Source organism: Hemitrygon akajei, chromosome 8 (assembly GCF_048418815.1).
Source record: "Hemitrygon akajei chromosome 8, sHemAka1.3, whole genome shotgun sequence".
NCBI lineage: Eukaryota > Metazoa > Chordata > Chondrichthyes > Myliobatiformes > Dasyatidae > Hemitrygon > Hemitrygon akajei.
The window spans coordinates 44184527-44204796 of record NC_133131.1 but is presented as its reverse complement, the minus strand read 5'-3'; the positions used below and the strand labels follow the sequence as shown (position 1 = coordinate 44204796).

The window sequence follows — 20270 nt, the reverse complement described above, 5'->3', positions numbered from 1 at the left end:
ATGTAAAATGCAGGTTTTGACTGTTGGGGTCTGAACCTGTTCTGTGTGATTCAAGCTAGAGAAAGATTGAGAAAAAAAGAGCCATAAATGACCGATTATCACCTGCTGGGAAGACGGCAATAATGGACGACAGCCTGGAGCAGAGACAACACAACGATGTTAAAGGGCAGACACATGACCTATAGACCAATGACACTAGGATGTACCATTTGAATTAGTAAGGAACGAATACAAAAGCAGATGCTTCAAGTACGCTGGCTGCGATAACTCTGTAGGAGGATGCCACCGTTGTGGAGATTCGAAACGGGACTACAAGGAACATGTGGTCAGCAGCAGAAACCCCTATTTAACTGGCATTAAATTTCCTGTTCTTTGACTGTTCAGGGAAACTTAGGTGTGCACACAGATACTTGGTTGTGTAAATTCACATGTTCTTCCATTGAGACAATAAAGGTACTTATCATAATTACAGATTCTCTCTGTGCCTCCCTGATCATTATTACAAGGGATGATTCTTGTAACAGTAGGTCAAATGTACTGTAAATAGACAGTACACTGTTAAGGACAAGACACTTAATATTGATGAGCAGAAGGATCTTGGGGTCCAAGCTCATAGCTCCTTGGAAGTGGCCACACAGAAGGCAAATGACATGCTTGCTTTTATTAGCCAAGCCACTGAGTTCCATAGTCATGTTGTCGTTTTATAAAACTCCACTTTGGCTGCAGCTGGAGTATCTGGTCACCCCACTAGAGGAGGAATGTTGAGGCTTTGGAGAGGGTACAGAAGAGGTTCACCAAGATGCTGCCTGCATTAGAGAGCCTGTTCTATAATAAAAGTTTGGACAAACATGGGTTGTTTTCTCTGCAGCAGCAAAGGCCGAGGGCAGATCTGATAGAGGTTTATGAGATAGACAGATTATCAGTGGAATGTCTAAGAAGGCATGCATTTAAAGGCAAGGAGGGGTAATTTCAGAGGAGAGGTGAGGGGCAAGTTCCCTCTCACCCCCCCACACTGAGTGGCGGGTTCCTAGAATGCATTGCCTGGGGTGGAGGCAGAAATATTAAGGGCTTTTAAGAGATGTTTAGATAGCACATGAATGTGAGGAAGATGGAAGGGTATAGGCATTGCGTAGGCATAAAGGATTGGTTTAGTTGACCGATTGATCAGTACTTTATTTGACTGAACACAGCATTGTGAGTGGAAGGGCCTGTCCCTATGATGTACTGCTCTATGTTCTAAAACTGAGCAATTACACCTTTCCACACACAATTACACCTGAGCAATTACACCTTTCTGAGGAAGCTAGGATCCCCCATCCAACAACAAACTGAGGTATCTATTAAATAATAAGGGTGTTCAGTGCAGGGAACACATGGCATTTTGATTTGATGGACAGTCTAAAACTACAGGCTGCACATAGATCGATGATCAATCCAAGGAATTTAGCGCACACACTGAATTTATACAGCTTGTTAGCATAGTAAGAGAGCCCAAGGTGCTTCACAGGACTTTAATTAAACAGAATTTTGTCTGAGAGCAAAATAGCAATGAGTATGATAGCAATGATGCTGTAAACCTGAAACAGAAACACTCAGCAGGTCAGGTAGCCTCCGAGGAGGGACAGAGGGAGCGCTAGTGTTTCAGGCTGATGACCTTTCATCAGAAGTGTGTGAAGATAAAAATAAAACAAATTTAAAATTGCAGAGGAAAGGGGAAGGGACGTGGAGAATGAAAGGGAAAGTTTGATGCGGCAGAGACCAGGAAAGATTAAATGACATACGAGCGGTGCAAGTCCAGAGAGGGTGCTGAGGTACATCTGTAAATAGGGGAAGCTGAATGAAATTTGGAATACCAAAGGGGAGAGGGGTAAAAGTGAATAAAATACATAGCTTAGATTTAAACTGTTGACTCTGGGAAACAACTTAAGCAGCTGGTGGGAAGATGGAACATTTTTTCCCTGAACTTACATTGAGTTTTATTGGAACAGTTCAGAGGTCAAAATAGAATTTTCAGAGTGAAAGGGAGAGAGATTATTAGTTTATGTCAGTTTATTTTCGTTAATACCAAGACGCGGTGAAATTCGTTGCTCTATAATTCACGTGCCTGACAATGAGACACAGGGTCAACAGTTGTTCATCTTTTGGAGATTCCAGTGCTGCCAGTGACATCCCCACCCACCCCTTCGTATTCAGCCTGTTGGGTATTCGAAAGGGGCTGGATCCTCTTGAGATCTTCCACCTCTTAACTTCTCAGATAACAACAGGAAACAAGTACAGAAATAGCCTAATTGGCCCCTCAAGTCTGCCCTACCACTCAATATCATCAGGGTTGATCTTATCTGTTTCCTGTTCTTGCTAACTCTTTATTCCCCATTAGAACAAATCTCTGTCCATCTCAGCCCTGAATATATTCAGTGGATAAGTTTCCAAAATTCCTTGGGGTAGAGAATCCTAAAGGTTTACGAAGAAATTCTTCCTCAGCTGCTGATGCCCCTAGCTCCAGATTCTTATACATGGCAAAACTTCCTCCCGGCATCACTCACGTGATTCAATGGGTTTATCTCTCATTCTTCTTAAAGTCTAAGTGTAGGTCCATCCTGCTCAATCCTTCTTTAGGATGCAAGCCCTTCATCTGGGGAATCACCAGAGTCAATCTCTGAACTGCCTCCAATATAACTATCCCTCTGTAAATAAAGTCTAAAGCAGAATGCCAGCCACAATCTTACCAAAGTAGCAAAACTTTTAAACTTCATCACCTTGCAAAAATGACCAATGTTCCATTTGCCTTCATAATTACCTGTACTCTCAGTTTTCTGTCCTTCATGAAGAAGGACACCCAAACCCTTTCTACAGCTGCACTCTATGGCCTTTCTCCATGTAAATAATCATTTGTTTTTCCAGCCTTTAGTACACAGACTTTGCCTACAGTTCCGGCAATCCCTGGGTGACTCTGGGTGCTCTCAGTGCACATTATCCCCGTCACCTTGTGCATTTCCTGTTTCCTCCCACATCCCACACAGGTACCGTGGGCTGGTTAACTGAATGTGGTAAGCTTTGCTAATTTGTAGGCAGCACAATCCAGGAGATTTGGTAGTAATGGGAGAGAGATTAGGTTACAAGGTAATTACGTAGTAGGATATTAGACGAATTGGCGCACTCAGAGCCAGCACAGACTTGATGGGCCAGATAGCCTCAGACTGTGGAAATACAAGAAATAAAATGAGAAACCATGTAGATAACTCATCTGCCAGGTTTTGATTCATTTATTTAACATATTTCCCTTTGCTGATCGTTTATGTGCTCCCACAACTGATCCTCCACAGATCTGGCTACCTTCACCTCGTCATTAATATTGATTGCAAACATTGATAGGGTGACACTTTGCATGCTTCAGATCCATTTATTCTGACTTTATTTTCCCAATAGTCAGCCAACCTTCGCTCCATGTTGAGCTGTTACCATCAGAGACAGGAGTGGGGTGGAGTCACCTTTTAGTGTCAACTTACCTTTAGCGAATCCAAATACATCACATTACTGGTTTGCCTTCATCTACCCTGGCTGTTACATTCTCAAAGAAATCTAGTAAGTTTGTCAAATACCATTTCCCTTCCATGAAACAATAATAACCTTGCTTAATTGTATTATGATTTTCTTAATCAGATTGCAACATTTCCCTCGTGATTGACTAACTGGCCTGTAGTTTCCTGTTTTCCATCTACTTTCCTTCCTCAATAGAGTCCTTACATTTGCAGTTTCAAATCCTTTGGAAAGCACCCAGAATCTAGAGATTGTATTCCCAACCTGGGGTCCATGGACCCCTTGCTTAATTGTATTGGTCCATGGCATATATATAAAAAAAATTGGGAAACCACAATCTATGGAATATCATATGATTCTCACAAATCAAACCCTTGCTAACCCCAAAACACCACCCTGCCTGCCAACTTTTCTCAAGTACCAGTGACTATCTTCAGTTTCTCTATCCCTTTTGGCTTCTAATTTGGATCCTTCTGCCCTGAGGTTAAATATAAAATATTTATTCAAATTCCCAGCCACTTTCTCATGATTAAGCTCTCAGTCTCATTCTGAAAGGAAGTAATATTTACCAGAGCCATTCACGTCCTTCTAACACACTTCGAGAAGCTCTTACTTTACTGTTGTGTCCTCCCTGCCTCAACTTCCTCTCTTTAGTACTTATTTTAAAGAACCTCTGCCAAGTTCAAAAATATTCCCCATCTCCTGATTTAAGTATGCTGCTTAATTGAGATGCTGTAAAAACTTAGGACGTTTTTGTAAAAAGCTTTCATTTTTCAGGATTTGCCTGCTGCAGACGAGGTCATCACTCTCTGTCCATCTCTAACTGCCTTAGCGAAGGAGCTCAGCTCCCGCTGCCCTTCTGGTGAATAGAAAAGAGAATAGAACATTCTGCTCACAGAACAGAGTGGGGGAAGGTGTTCCAATGACAACGAGGGAACGGCGATAGATTTGCAAGTCGGAAGAGTGCGTGCCTTGGAGGGGAATGAACAGTTAGTGGTGTTCTTGTGTACCTGAAGCCTGACTTCATGGTCAGCGGGCTTGGGGACAGCTATGAGAAGCTAAAGGGCACTTTGTAATAGAACACATTCCAACCTCTGTGTGCCAGTGGAAGAGGAAATAAATTGATAGATTAACAAATAGGGCGTCAATAAAGACACCTGTCTTGACAGAATCAGGATAGTTTTGAACTTTTAAATGTTGTAGGAGCTGAATTCATCCTAACAAGTGGAGTGTATTCAATTGTACTCCTTACTTGTCTCTTGTGGATAATGGAAGGGCTTTGGGGTATGGGAAGTTGGCTATAGAACAGTCAGTTTCTGATGCTCCCCTTTAGCCACCGCATTTATGTGACGAGTGCAGTTAGGTTTTTGATCAATGGCCTTTCTCAGAGTGTTACTGGCAGAGAACTCAGTGCCACTGAATGTTAAGGCAAGGCAGTCAGACTCGCTTGTTGGAAATCATCACTGCCTGGCATTTTCCACTTACCTTCCCCTCCCTGAATAGTGCTTTTGTCTTGCTGTGTGCAGGAGAGGACAAATTAATTTCCTGGGGAAATCTCCACTCCAGACCTTCTGATAGGAGGAGGTCAATGGAGAGAAAAAGAGCTGGAAGGGGGTTGAGCCTGGGACTGCTCAGAGGAAGCCGTTCACTCATCCTGGGACTGACCTCAAACAACATCCAACATCTTCCTTAGTGTGAGACATGGCTCAACTACAGACTAGCTATTGACCACCTAGCACCTGAATCCAAGAACACCCAAACCAAAGCAGTACAAGACTACCTTCAATGGTGCAGTTTCACCACCATTTTCTCAAAGGCAACTAGGAACGGGCAATAAATGCTGGCCTTATCAAAAACAATCAGTGAGTTTAAAAAGAACAAAGGAAAAGCCAGAAAGATCCAAGAATAAAGATAGGTTGCAGAGTAGGTTGAATGATCAAAGCTGGGTGAATGTTGCTTGTGGCAGAAACAGCCTGGGCCAGCAGACATTTAATAGCAAGAACATTGGCAAAGTGCCAATGGTGGGACGATTTGCACTTAGGTGTTCCTGAATTCAGATACCAGGTAGCCAACAGCCATCAAGGAAAAGGGTTCAGGTAAACCTAAGTGGAGTGTGGGAATCAAGGTTCGAAAGAGAGAGAGGGCCCTGATACGTTTGAGGGAGAATGGGAACTGGGTCCGTTATTGGAGTTTGACTATACCATCTTCTGGTTTTATTTCAGAATTCAGGCTTTTGTATCATGGATTTTGTGAAACAACATGTAACCATCTTCAATGGTCACCTCCTGAGACCCCCAATTACACCAATTCCATCTTCTGTTTGTATGGAGCCCAGATCTGTGCATGATACAGCAGAGATAATCCAGCCAGCACCACAGCTGCATACAAACTTGCACCTTCCTTGAAATCTAGTGCCCGTTATAAAATCAAACACACTTTTTTGTTTTCCTTGGCACCCGAGTAATATACTTTTGAGATCTACTTGAACAAAAACTCAAAACTCTCTGTTGCAAGCTCTTTATCATTTAAAAATTACTTTTTAAAAATAACTTCCCACTTAACCATGTTGAAATCTGCCAGTTCTGAGGTGGGTTGGGGATCTCATCTTCTAGGGCAGGGGTGTCAAACTCATTTTAGGTCACGGGCCGGATTGAGCAAAATGCAGCTTCATGCGGGCCGGATCAGTCGGACGCGTGCGAACGCAGCTTTCGTTGCCTCCGTTTTTTCAGCCTGCTCTCATGTGTCTCAGTCTCTGCTATAACCACAAAGTGTTTCACTTTACAAATTCCGTTTCTTATGAAGAAGACTGCCGAATAAACACTAAAAACCCTGAAAACCTGGTACCTGAATAAACTCAGCATTAGCCATATCATACGCCATAGGCGCTTCGATTACTGGGGCCAGCTTTAATAGTAATTAGATATTATCTCGCGGGCCAAAGATAATTCCACCGCGGGCCGGATTTGGCCCGCGGGCCTTGAGTTTGACATATATGATCTAGGGATTCTTTAAGTAACAGGATCCGAGTGAGAACTCTAATCATAATCTGGGTATGATCTCATTCTCGCTGCCCACCGGTGGGATGGTTCTAGAAGAAAGCCCAGCTGAAGAAACACTGCGACTGTGTCTACACAATCCACCACCCTCAGCCTCAGTTCACGATCACCCCCCAGAGACTGAGCTCACCTCATTGCATTCTTCAGCAGTTCAGGCAGGATGTAGTCCAACGGCAAGGGGATGTAGGGAAACCTTGCCGCTACGTGGCCATTTATCCGCACGCGAGGGGAGCTGCCATACTGATGCTCACACAGTCGCCTGGAGAAAGGGGAGGGGGAAGCAAACTCATTAAAACAACCTCTTTTTACATTCAAGTCTGGGCTACCCAAGCACTCTCTGCAGACGGGGGTGAGGAAAGCTCCATTTTCACTGGATTGACCCCGTTACTAAATTCCAGTGTTGATGTACAAAGTTAGAAAGCAGACACGAGTGGTAAAGGCAGCGCAGGGTACGCTTGTCTTCATCACAAAGGGCAAGAACCAGGAAGACCTGACACAGTTGTACAAACTTTGGTTAGGCTGCACTTTGGAGAATCACATGCAATTCTGTTCACCCCATTAGAGGGAGGACGTGGAGGCTTTTCAGAGGGTCTCTGGGGCACTGGAGGCTGAGGGGAGGCCTGAGAGGTTATAAAATTATGAGAGGCTTACACATGTTCAGACTGTCAGTACTTTTTACCCCTATGGGTAGAAATATTAAATTCCAGGGGGAATAGCCAGAAGGTGAGGGGAAGGAGATTAAAAGGGGATGTGCAAAGTAATTTTTTTTATTAGAAAGAGAGATAGATGCCTGGAATGGACCTCCAAAGCTGGGAGTGGAAGCACATTTGATAGTGGTGTTTAAAAAGGTTTTACATACAGCTGGGGCTCGTCAGCTGTGGATGGCAGCTCATCTAGGTGATGGAAAACTCTGATCTCTGAGACTCAGCAATTGTTGGGTTTATAAAGGGAGGACAGGAGGACGAACCCAAGGCCCTGGTGGAGGACTTTGTCTAATAGCGGAAGCTGAATCATCTGCAGCTCAACATTAGTAAGACCAAGGAGCCGGTGATGGACTTTAGGAAGACTAGGCCTGCACTGCTCCATTACTATTGATGGTGAGGGTGTGGATGTGCTGAGGAGTGGAGCAGCAACACAGAGGCTGTGTACAAGAAGGGACAGAATCAACTCCACTCCCTGAGGAGACCGAGATCCTTCGGAGTATGCAGGCCTCTCCTTCACATGTTCTACCACTCTGTTGTGGCCAATATCATCTTCTGTGCGGTGGTGTGCTGGGGCAATGGCATCAACACAAGTGATGCCAACAGGCTGAATAAACTGATTAGAAAGGCTGGCTCTGTTATAGGAGTCAAACTGGACACATTGGAGGCTGTGGAAGAACAAAGGACCCTACGGAAAATCCTGGCTATCCTGGACAATGTTTCTCACTTTGGCTGAACTGAGGAGCACTTTTAGTATAGACTAATAGACTGCTTCAAAGAGCACTACACGAGATCATTCTTACTCTCAGCTATTAGGGTCTATAATGAGAAAATGTGTATCTGGGGAAGTGAGGACTCTTCTCCCCCTTTGGCTAAACTGTTTGAGACAACTTATTTTTATTATTTACACTTCTCTTTCAATATTTGTCTATCTGTGCACTTGTAATGTTACTGTGACACTGTAATTTCCTTTGGGATCAATGAATTACCTATCTAGTTCTAATTTCACCCAACCTCTTGGGGTGGGAGGGAGCCTGCTTGTGTTAACCCATTTATACCACTTAATTCTGTCACCCCGGCAAATCTCCCTCATTCTCCTGCACTCAATTATTCAATTCAATATTGTCACTTCAAACTTACTCCAGTGTTGTAAAGTACCCAAAACATCCTGAAGTTGTGAAACTGTGTTTATATGGAAACAAGAATTTCTTCCTCCTGCAGCTGCCACTAAAGAGTTTGATGAAGGGAAGGTTAAATCGCTTGGCATTCAGGATGAAGCAGTCAATTGGATTCAATTTTGCCTTAATCGAGAAGCCAAGGAGTAGTAGATGGTTGTCTCTCTGACTGTAGGTTTGTGACTAGTGGTGTGCTGCAGGGATTCTGGGTCCTAACCTATGAAACCTTACCCTATAACTCAGGTCATTAAGTCCCGGCAACATTGATGTAAATTTCCTCTGAACTTTTTCAAGCTTATTGAAATCCTTCTGTAGGTAGGTGACCAGAAATGCGCACAATATTTGGCATCAGTAATGTCTTATACAACTTCAACACAACACCCCAACTCCTGTACTCAATGCCCTGATTTATGAAGGCCATTGTGCCCAAAGCTCTCTTCACAAACCCATCTACCTGTAACGTCACTTGCAAGAAAATATAGATCAGTATTCCCAGCTCTCTTTGTTCTACTGCACTACCATTCATTGGTAAGTCTTACACTGCCATTTTTCAGCCAATCTAGATCATGCTAGAAGCTTTGATAGCCTTCCTCAATATACACTACAACCCCCAATTTAATTATCACATTATCTGAATCATTGATACAGCGAGAAACAACAATGGACCCACAATCCCTACGGCACACTACCCGTCACAGACCTCCAGTCAGAGACAACCATCTACCACCACTCTCTGGCTTCTCCATTAAGTCCAACATTGAATCCAATTGACTACTTCATCCTGTCTTTATAAATCAATGATTCTGATGATGGAGTTGGCAGCTTTGTGGTCAAGTTTGCGGACGATACAAAAGATAGGTGGAAGGGCAAGTAGTGTCAAAGAAGCAGAGGCCACAGAAGGACTTGGACAGATTAAAAGAATGGGCAAAAAAATGACAAATGGAATACAGGGTTGGGAAGTATATGGTCATGCACTTTAATAGAAGAAATAAAAGCACAAGACCATATTCTAAATGGACAGAAAATTCAAAACTCTGAGGTGCAAAAGGACTGGAAGTCTTTGTGCAGGATTCCCTAAAGGTTAATTTGCAGGTTGAGTCGGTGCAATGAGGGGATTACATTTCAAGAGGATTAGAATGTAAAAGTAAATATGTAATGCTAAGACTTTACAAGGCACTGGTGAGACCTCATTTGCAATACTGAGAGCAGTTTTAGGTCCATTATCTCAAAAATGATGTGCTTACTTTGGAAAGGTTTCAAAGGGGATTCACAAAAATGATACTGGAATTGAAAGGCTCATCATGAAGAGTGGTTGATGGTTCTGGGCTGGTACTCACTGGAATTCTGAATGAGGGGGAACTCATTGAAACCAACTGAATGTTGAAAGGTCTCAATAGAGTAGATTTGGAGAGGATGTTTCCTATGGTGGGGGAGTCCAAGATCAGAGGACAACCTCAGAACAGAGAATGGAGATTAGGAATAATTTCTTTAGCCACTGAGTGGTGAATCTGTGGAATTCATTGCCACAGGTGGCTGTGGAGGTCATGCCATTGAGAATATTTAAGGAAGAGGTTGATATATTCTTGATTAGTCAGGCCTCCAAGGGAGATGGAGTAAGGGCAGGAGATAGGGGCCGAGAGGGAAATGGATCAGCCATGATGAAATGGCAGAGCAGACTCGATGGGCTGAATAGCCTCATTCTGCTCCTATTTCTCATGAATGCCAAGGAACTTAACCTTCTGGACTACCTTCCCTTTCACCAATCTCTTCAGTGGAGAGAGTGGCATCTGGAAGAGAAAGAGATCCTTGTTTCTATGTAAACACTGTTTCACAACTTCAGGATGTGTTGGGTACTTTACAATACTGGAGTACATTTGATGTGTCAATATTGTAATGAACAAACAAGGCAGCTTACTGGTGAAGAGCAAGATCCCATAGAGAGTAATGCTGTTCTTGCAGATAATGGTCCATAGATTCTATTGTACAGTTCAGCGTTCCTGTGTGTTACTTACTGAAGCTTTTATGTTTTAGAAAAAGATTGTCAGTACAATCCCTGAGATTTAAATCCAAGTCCTTTGTGCATGTATTAATACCACCAGTGATAAAGAAAGGCATGAAATGATCAGTTTCATTTTATTTGTGTAAAAATGTGTTGAACAAGGAGATTGGGCCTTACATACTGAAGTACACCTTAACCAGAGGTTTAAGATTTATTTTGGCATCAAAGGACCCAATGTTGCTAGCTGACATCTCCGGCATTCAGTTTCTTCTGGACAAGTCTTCTGTTAAGTTTTTATTGTTCAGAATTGCCTCCACACACTCCTCCTGCCCATCCTCACTATTCACTCTTATCTGAGTTCCCATTTTTCTGATCACCTCCAAAGTCAACATCCTGCCACGTCTATCCAGTTCAATGTCCCATTTAATGATTCCCAGAGTCAATGATCCTCCCTACAGTTACAGTGGCATGCAAAAGTTTGGGCACCCCGGTCAAAATTTCTGTTACTGAATACCTAAGCGAGTAAAAGATGAACTGATTTCCAAAAGGCATAAAGTTAAAGATGACACATTTCTTTAATATTTTAAGCAAGATTACTTTTTTTATTTCCATCTTTTACAGTTTCAAAATAACAAAACAGGAAAAGGGCCCAAAGCAAAAGTTTGGGCACCCTGCATGGTCAGTACTTAGTAACACCCCCTTTGGCAAGTATCACAACTTGCAAACGCTTTCTGTAGCCAGCTAAGAGTCTTTCAGTTCTTGTTTGGGGGATTTTCGCCCATTCTTCCTTGCAAAAGGCTTCTAGTTCTGTGAGATTCTTGGGCCGTCTTGCATGCACTGCTCTTGAGGTCTAGCCACAGATTTTCGATGATGTTTAGATCGGCTGACTGTGAGGGCCATGGCAAAACCTTCAGCTTGCGCCTCTTGAGGTAGTTCATTGTGGATTTTGAGGTGTGTTTAGGATCATTATCCTGTTGTAGAAGCCATCCTCTTTTCATCTTCAGCTTTTCTTTTATACAGACAGTGTGATGTTTGCTTCCAGAATCTGCAGGTATTTAATTGAAATCATTCTTCCCTCTGCCAGTGAAATGTTCCCCGTGCCACTGGCTGCAACACAAGCCCAAAGCATGATCGATCTACCCCCACCCCCATGCTTAACAGTTGGAGAGGTGTTCTTTTCATGAAATTCTGCACCCTTTTTTCTCTAAACATACCTTTGCTCATTGCGGCCAAAAAGTTCTATTTTAATTTCATCAGCCCACAGGACTTGTTTCCAAAATGCATCAGGCTTGTTTAGATGTTCCCTTGCCGATTTCTGATGCTGAATTTTGTGGTGAGGACACAGGAAACATTTTCTTCTGATGACTCCTCCATGAAGGTCATATTTGTGCAGGTGTCGCTGCACAGTAGAACAGTGCACCACAGTGCTAAATCTTCCTGAAGGTCTTTTGCAGTCAAACGGGGGTTTTGATTTGCCTTTCTAGCAATCCTACGAGCAGTTCTCTGAGAAGTTTTCTTGGTCTTCCAGAGCTCAACTTGACCTCCACCATTCCTGTTAGCTGCCATTTCTTAATTACATTACGAACTGAGGAAACGGCTACCTGAAAAAGCTTTCCTATCTTCTTATAGCCTTCTCCTGCTTTGTGGGCATCATTTATTCTAATTTTCAGAGTGCTAGGCAGCTGTTTAGAGGAGCCCATGGCTGCTGATTGTTGGGACAAGGTTTGAGGAGTCAGGGTATTTATAAAGCTTTGAAATTTGCATCACCTGGCCTTTCCTAACGATGACTGTGAACAAGCCATATCCCTAACCAGCTAATTAAGGTCTGAGAACTTAGTAAAAGTTATCTGAGAGCTCAAATCTCTTGGAGTGCCCAAACTTTTGCATGGTGCTCCTTTCCTTTTTTTCACTAAAATTGTATAAAACAAAAATAATACATTAATCTTGCTTAAAATGTTGAAAAGAATGTTTCATCTTTATGACTTTTGGAGATCAGTTCATCTTCTACTCACTTAACTATTCACAGTAACAGAAATTTTGACCAGGGGTGCCCAAACTTCTGCATGCCACTGTATATAATACCTGTCCCCACACTTCCACAAATTACTCACTGTGCCTGTCTCAATCTCCATAGTGGAGTCACTCCTCCTCATCCACAAACCCTGCAATGTTTGTATAGAGAAGACCTTTTCACAGTTTACTCATATAGGACCAATCGATGATAGCTCATCACTTAACACCATTATTCCTACAGTCCAGCTCGGAAAGATACAGAACCTGGGCCTCTGCCTAACCAGAAGACCACAATTTGTGTGGATAGGAAATAACATCTCCAACTCGTTGACAATTAACACTGGCACTCCACAGGATAGTGTGCCCTACTCTCTCCACACCCATGACTGTGTGGCTAGGCATAGCTCAAAACAGCATCTAAAAATTTGCTGATGATACAACTATTGCTGGCAGAATTTCAGATGGTGACAAAAGGGTGTACAGGAGATATACCAGTTAGTTGAGCGGTGTCACAGCAACAACCTTGCACTCAATGTCGGCAAGACCAAAGAGCTAATTGTCGACTTCAGGACAAGGGAACACAGACCAATCCTCAGAGGAATCAGGTGGAGAGATTGAGCAATGTCAGGTCCCTCGGTGTCAATATCTCTGAGGAATCTAACCTGGAAGCAACGTATCCATGCAGCTAGAAAAGCGGCAAGACAGTGGTTATATTTCATTTTCATTTTCAAATTAGCACCATTTCCCACGGTGAGTTCCCACTGAACTCAAACTATGACATCCAAATATCATTACATAAATCACTGGATGTCAGCATTCTAATTAAAATTGTTGTAAATATATTCTTAATTCTAACTGTAATGTGTCTCCACCTTGTGACGACGGCAAATCTCTGGAATTCTTTACTTGCTGCCCGTTACACCACTGGCATTCAGGGCAGCAATGAAGGTCCTCCCTCTCTGGTGGTGTTCAGGGCTTCCTTTGTCACATCAGCAGCTTCCCCTCTGGTTTCACTACCGTCAGTCACACAAGTCCCTGGTGGAGACTCAGGAATACCATCATACACAGATGTAGAAGGATTCTGCATTGCTGTGTCCATATCATTTTTGTTTTACCAGTCAGGGTTGTTAGCCCTGAGCTGAACCCCCAAACCTGGAGGACCAGAGGACCACTCTGAGTGGCCTCTACACTTTGGCTCTTGGTAGGGCCACCCGTGCCAAACAGGTCAAAGTGCAAGGCCCTGACTCCAGCCAACATTACTCTCCAGGTCATTGAGGGACACAAGCTTCCAAACCACAAAGCTGTGGTCCTCTTGGAGGAGGCTCAGGCACTGGGGGCAGATAATTATTTTGAAAGGATGAGCAGGCTTGTGGAACTGGTAGAGAAAAAGATGAATTCTGGGGCAGATCAACCATGAATACTTTGAATGATTGGACAGGCTCGAGGGGCTAAGTGGCCTACTACTACTCTCCTCTTCGTGGCCCTATTCAACCCTCACAGAATCAAGCAGAGCAGTACATTCAGAGGTTACTTAGTTCACAGAGGCTGTGCCTCTAAACAACCTTCTCCAACACCTTGCTCTCTTTTCCCCCCTGGTTTTACTTCAATTAACAGTAAATTGTTGAGATGCTGATCATTAAAGAGCGTATGGCACAATCCAAAGAGGGAGTAGTTCTTAATCAATATTTTACCCACAATCAGCAGTAACATTCACTTTCTGACAGTAGGACATTGCACTGTCACTGGCCTGCTTTGTAAATAACAGCAGCTGCACAGTTTGAAAAACATCACATATAAAGCACTGGAGAGTGGTCAAAACGTAATAAAACTGGAAGCCTGTGCAGAAAGCACAAAACATTTGAGAAATCATAGCAACAGCCAGGAGAAATCAGCAGGCTACATCATCTCTGATGATGGGACGGCTTGTCCTTCCTGTCACACAGAGCACATTTAATCCTGAAACTAGGGGTGGGGGTTTGGCCTAGGGAAACAAAAAAAGAGCAGCCTGGCTTCAATTCAATGTTCCACACTGCCTGGTGTCACAATTGATGCACCATCAATAACTCTCGGAGACATGAGGTGAGATATAGGCTTTTATTGACTGGAAGAAAGAACAAGCAGCAATTGACCACCACACTGCATCCTGGAGACTGAGGCCGGGGCGGAGTCCCCAATCGCCTTTATACCGGGGTCCGTGGGAGGAGCCACAGGAGCAGTCAGCAGGGGGGCGTGTAGTTCACCACAACAACCTGCCTAATGACTGCCTTTCCAAAAAATCATTCACCATGTGCTTACTCACGTCTCTGCATAATTCACCACACATTCCTCTGCTGCCTCAAAGCTCCTTGGCTCTGTGGAGCCCAAAACGGGGGCTGGTTACTGCAGATTCACACTGCAAATGGTTTTAAAAGATTTTTGGCAGCAAGCCAGAACATATGGCCGTCGAGATAGAGAGTGCAAGGCCACCCTTCAGACCATCCAAGAACAACCCAGGTAGCTCCACTCCCCAAGGCCCTTCAAACTCTTTCCTTTTCATTACTTTTCCAGCTTCCTTTTAAACAGTACGACTAAACTGCCTCAACTGCACCTCCTCTGACACATCTGAACAAGCTCCCACTGAAGTTCCCCCCCCCCCCCACCCCAGCTCCTGGGCTCAATCTTCCCACACATTTCCCTGCCCATTGCTCACGGTCCCTCTGGCCTTGTCCTATCCACATGCACGAACAGGAAGCAGACACCAGAATCTGGTGCAGCACAAAAAAAAAGCTCTGGAGGAACTCGACAAATGCAGAGTCAGTGTTTCCGGGTCAAGAGCCTTCATCTGGACTGGAAAAAAAACAAGGGAGATAGCCAGTGTGAAGAGGTGGGGAAAGGGGGAGAGCAGGAGCTGGCAGGTGATGGGCGGATCCAGGTGAGAGGGGGAGTGATGCCAAAAGCTGTGAGGTGATAGGTGGAAGTGAAAAAGGGCTGAAGAAGGTGGAATCTGATAGGATGGTGGAACATGGACTAAAGGGAGGAAGGTGGGGAGAAAGTGCGGGTGATGGGCAGGAGAGGATAGGGGAAGAAGTGAAAAATACACAGACTGATGAAAAGCAGAAACAAAAATTGCGGAAAGGAACAGGGATGAAGCAGTTACTAGAAGTTTAAGAGTTCAACCCACCAGGTTGGAGACTGCCCAGACAGAAGGTGAGGTGCAACATCACCGACAGCAACCTCATCCTAATCCTGTCAAACTGTTCTCCCCACTTCGTTGCCGTTATCTGCTGGAGTTAACAGTCAACGTTTCGGGCTGAGACCCTTCTTCAGGGCTGAGAAGAAAGGGGGCAAGGAGGGCAAGGTGGGGGATGGGGAGGAGAGCTGGAAGGTGAAGCCAGGTGAGTGGGAAAGATTAAGGCTGGAGAAGGGAAGGAAGAGGGGACCCAGGGGAGGTGATGGACAGGTGAGCAGAGGCAAGGGCTCGGGGTAGAGAAGTGTTAAGAGGATTTCACACTAGTTTCCGCATGTTTCTAACTTTCTGCTGCACATTCACCAAATGGGAGACATGGACCATTTAGTTGGTGTGCAAATGGTTAGCGTGTCTCTGATTTGTTTCATACAGACTCCAGTGGCTGTGCTCATACAGAAACCTCGACACATTTAAGACTGGCTGCTCACAACAAACAGATTGCCTCTGATGATACACATTTTTATGTTCTACTAAACCTGCTCTATTTATATACTGAAAGCTGCCTCACCACTGTGTGTGCCCGAGAGTGTAACACCATGGCTTGTGAGGAGCATTCCAGGCACCTCAGCCGGAACAGGCTGGCTGTAAACGGATACGGTCAGACACCACTCAGCCTTCACACATCACCCGCCCAGAAATAAAAGCAGGAATTTACGGGAACTATTCGACAGGTCTGGCAGCATCCAAAGAAAGCCAAGAACTGCACTGCTAGACTGTGGCTTCAATTTATAACAATTTTGTCTCAAGGCCCACTGGAATCCAATGTAACAGAACTCCTAAACCCCTTGCTCGAAGGTGGAGTGGAGTTCGTTAGGTGTGCTCAGGAAGGCTTCCTGATGGAATATGTTGCTAAGCCAACAAGAGGAGAAGCTGTATTTGATCTTGTATTGGGAAATGGTCAGGTGTCAGGTCTCTCAATGGGAGAGCATTTTTCAGATAGTGATCACAACTCTATCTCCTTCACCATGGTGCTGGAGAGGGATAGGAGCAGACAATTTGGGAAAACATTTCATTGGGGTTGGGGGAAATATGATGCTATTAGGCAGGAACTTGGGAACATAAACTGGGAGCAGATGTTCTCAGGGAAATGCATGGCAGAAATGTGGCAAATGTTCAGGGAACATTTGCATGGAGTTCTGCACAGGTATCTTATAATGAGGCAGGGAAAGGATGGTAGGGTTAATGAACCATGGTGTACAAAGGATATAAAAATCTAGTTAAGAATAAAAGAAAAGCTTACAAAAGGTTCAAGAAATTAGGTATTGTTAAGAACTCTAGAAAATTACAAGGTTGCTAGGAAGGAGCTTAAGAAAGGAATTAGGAGAGCCAGGAAGGGCCATGAGAAGGCCTTGGTGAGCAGGATTATGGAAACCCCCACCCCCCCAAGGCATTTTACAAGTACGTGAGGAACAAGAGGATGAGCCGAGTGAGAATAAGACCAATCAGGTGCAATTGTGGAAACGTGTGCATGGAGTCAGAGGAGATAGTGGAGATACTTAATGAATACTTTGCTTTAGTATTCACCAAGGAAAAGGACCTTGGCAATTGTAGGGATGACTTAACAGCAGGCTGAAATGCTTGAGCATATAGAAAATTCTAGGCAGTTTCTAGAGTAGGTTACATGGGCGGCACAACATTGTGAGCCAAAGGGCCTGTAATGTGCTGCAGAAATCTGTTTTTGTGTTTTTCCTCTGATACATTTCACCCAGACTTTTTGATGTACGAAATTGCCCTTTATGTACCTTTTCCAGGGATACGTCTCTCTGATAGAGGATTGGCTGAATGTCCTGAGCTCAAATCCTGACACATGCTGAGCTAATGGAGAATGGCACCAGTCTACAGTAGTAAGGGAGAAATTCAACAGGATGTTGGGGGAACTCAGCATGTCAGGCTGCAACTCTAGAGGGGAAGGGCCTCGGCCCCAAAAATTGGCTGTTTATTCCCCTCCATAGATGCTGCTCGACCCACTGAGTTTAAGCTTTTTGTGTGCATGGCTTGCAATTTCCAGCAACCACAAAATCTCATGTCAGGGAGAGAATCAAAGTAGTCTGCCACTTCTAAACACAATCCAGTGATGTCTTCCGAGGCAAATCTCGCTGTGACGAGGAGAGTTAGGATGTGGCTGATTCCCACAGACCGCAAACCAGTGTAAATGCATACTTTCACGAGGAGGCACACTCTACATGGGATCAAAAAGTCACTTTCTTTTGCATCTCCCATCTCACCTTTCAAGTTACTAGTCATTTTTAACCTGGAACACAGACCTACTCACAAGTTAATATAGTTTAAAGATTTTTTTTTTAATAAATGGTCCAACTTTCTCCCTACATTCTACACCCTTCCCCAGGTTCTGTTCAATGGCAGGTTTAGGGGCTTTTCACTGTGGTATTTGCAAGTGGTTTGAGAGTATTCTAGAATTTCATAAGAATAACAGGTCAAGGTACAGTAAAGACAAAGTAAAAAAAAAGTTCATTTCCAATGCATTAATTCCGTGGTTTGGCTAAAATGCCAAGGGAAATACAATACAGCAAAGTCAGGATTACTTCTGCAAAGTACACTAAATCCTACTTCCCAGGCTAGAATGTTAAATTTCAACACCAAGTGTTTACAATATTATTGAGAAACAGAGGAAGTTTTTATTTCAACATGTCCTACAGCACACATAAAGCAGCAACAGGATTAAGATTACAGATCTTTAACGCTATCTTGGCCTGCCACAAACTGCTGGTCATTAACAAGCACATATCAGACCTGTAATCTATCTATCAAAATTCCAGATACCCAAGTGTAATAGAGTTAGAACTTCCAATTAAGTGGCTTACATCGGCAGCCTCTCAAAACTCCTAAAGATAATCTGTCTTGCCCGGACCTGAAGCAGTGATTATGTACAAACTGTCCTCATGGTTCCAGGCACTCTTCCAAACCATCCTGTTGAATGAAGTATACAGGGAAGATTTCCAAAAATTTGAACCAGCCACACTCCCCCATACTTGAAGGGTATTAAGCATTCTCAAGTGTTAGCAGTTCCAATTACACACTGATCAGTGCTCCAGTTTTAACAGTAAGTGTACCATTAAGTTGTCTCCAAACTTGACATACATGTTTTGAAGAGCAGCTGACACAATCAAGGCCACAACAGGTCCATAGCAAACAATCTCACTGGCTCTCCACTCCACTGTGAAGCACCTGGGCAACCACAAAACATGGACATCAGACTATTGTTTAACTACAGTTCTGCCTTCAATACTATTATTCTAAATAACTCATCACCAAACTCCAGACCCTGGGAGTCAACACTTCCCTCCGCAACTAGATCCTTGATTTCTGATCAATTGACCCCAATTAGTCAGGATAGGCAGCAACACCTCCACCATGATTATTCTGTACACTGGTGCTCTCAGACCCCCTACTCCACCCACTATGCACCCATTGTGAAGGCCAGATTCTGCTGTAAATCCACTCCAGGTTGCAGATGAATCCACTGCAGTTGGCTGCATCTGAAGTAATGATGGGTCAGAGTACAGGAAGGAGATAGCATGGTGTCATGACAACAATGTTTCCCTTTTGACAACAAAAAAAAAAGCTGGTCACTGACTTCAAAAAGTGCACATGCTCTTATCTATATCAACAGTGTTGACGTTGAGAGTTTCAAAATCCTAGGCATAATCATTAATAGTCTGGCCTGGTCCAACTAAGATGATGTCAGTCAAGAAAGCTCCTTCTTCAGGAGGCAAAAGAGATTTGGCAAGTCACTACCACCTTTCACCAATTTTGCACTCTGTCTGATTGTACAACAGCTTGGCGTGGCAATGGCTCAGCACGTGACTGCAAGAAACTGGAGAGTTGTGGACACAGCTCAGCACATCAGAGAAACCAGCCTCCCCTCCATGGACTCTCTCTACTCGCTGCCCTAGTAAAGCAGCCAGCTGAATCAAACACCCGATTCTCTCTATACATTCTCCCTCCCTTGGGGCAGAGAATACAAATGGCTGAGGTATGTACCACCAGGTTCAAGGACAGCTTCTATACCTCTTATCAAACTCTTGTAGACAAGATCTCTTGATCTGACAATCAACCACGTTATGATCTTGTATCAATTGTCGACAATGCACTCTTTTGGTATCTTTTACACTTTATTCTGCATTGTTATTGTTCTACCTTATTCTATATCAATGCACTGTATAATGATTTTATAGATCACAAATGAGATATTTCCTTGCTGGTGTTCCAAACATGTTGGAGACCCTCAAGCGATAGAACGTATTCCAAGCACATTTTTTCCCCAGATCACTTAAAAAATCTGATTCTGGTATGCCTCTTTCCACCAGTTTGGAAAATGCTCTAAAACCTCGATTGGCTAACCAGTCCAACAAACATCAGATGACTCAAATCCTAAAAATAAGACTACATTTGGAACTATGCGGTTGGTGAGGCACTTTCAGTGGGGGGCATTTCCAATTTCGAGAGCAAAACTGATCTATTGTCCCACAGGTGCTGTTTTTCAGTCTCAGGTAACCACATCCCATGTCATTAATATTTAGATACACTGCTTATATTAAACTG

At 43.7% G+C, this 20270-nt stretch overlaps 1 protein-coding gene across 4 annotated transcripts in view; it reads right to left on the bottom strand.

Moving 5' to 3' along the window:
* The window catches only part of bckdk (branched chain ketoacid dehydrogenase kinase), a 71060-nt gene that overhangs the window by 26793 nt on the left and 23997 nt on the right, over positions 1-20270 (bottom strand). For 2 of the 4 annotated variants that reach the window (XM_073053755.1, XM_073053756.1), the window contains exon 8: positions 6724-6852. The exons of the other annotated variants lie outside the window; for them this stretch is intronic. In XM_073053755.1, the coding sequence (XP_072909856.1) occupies positions 6724-6852 (129 nt within the window). The remainder of the gene's footprint in view (positions 1-6723; positions 6853-20270) is intronic. 4 annotated transcript variants of the gene reach the window in all.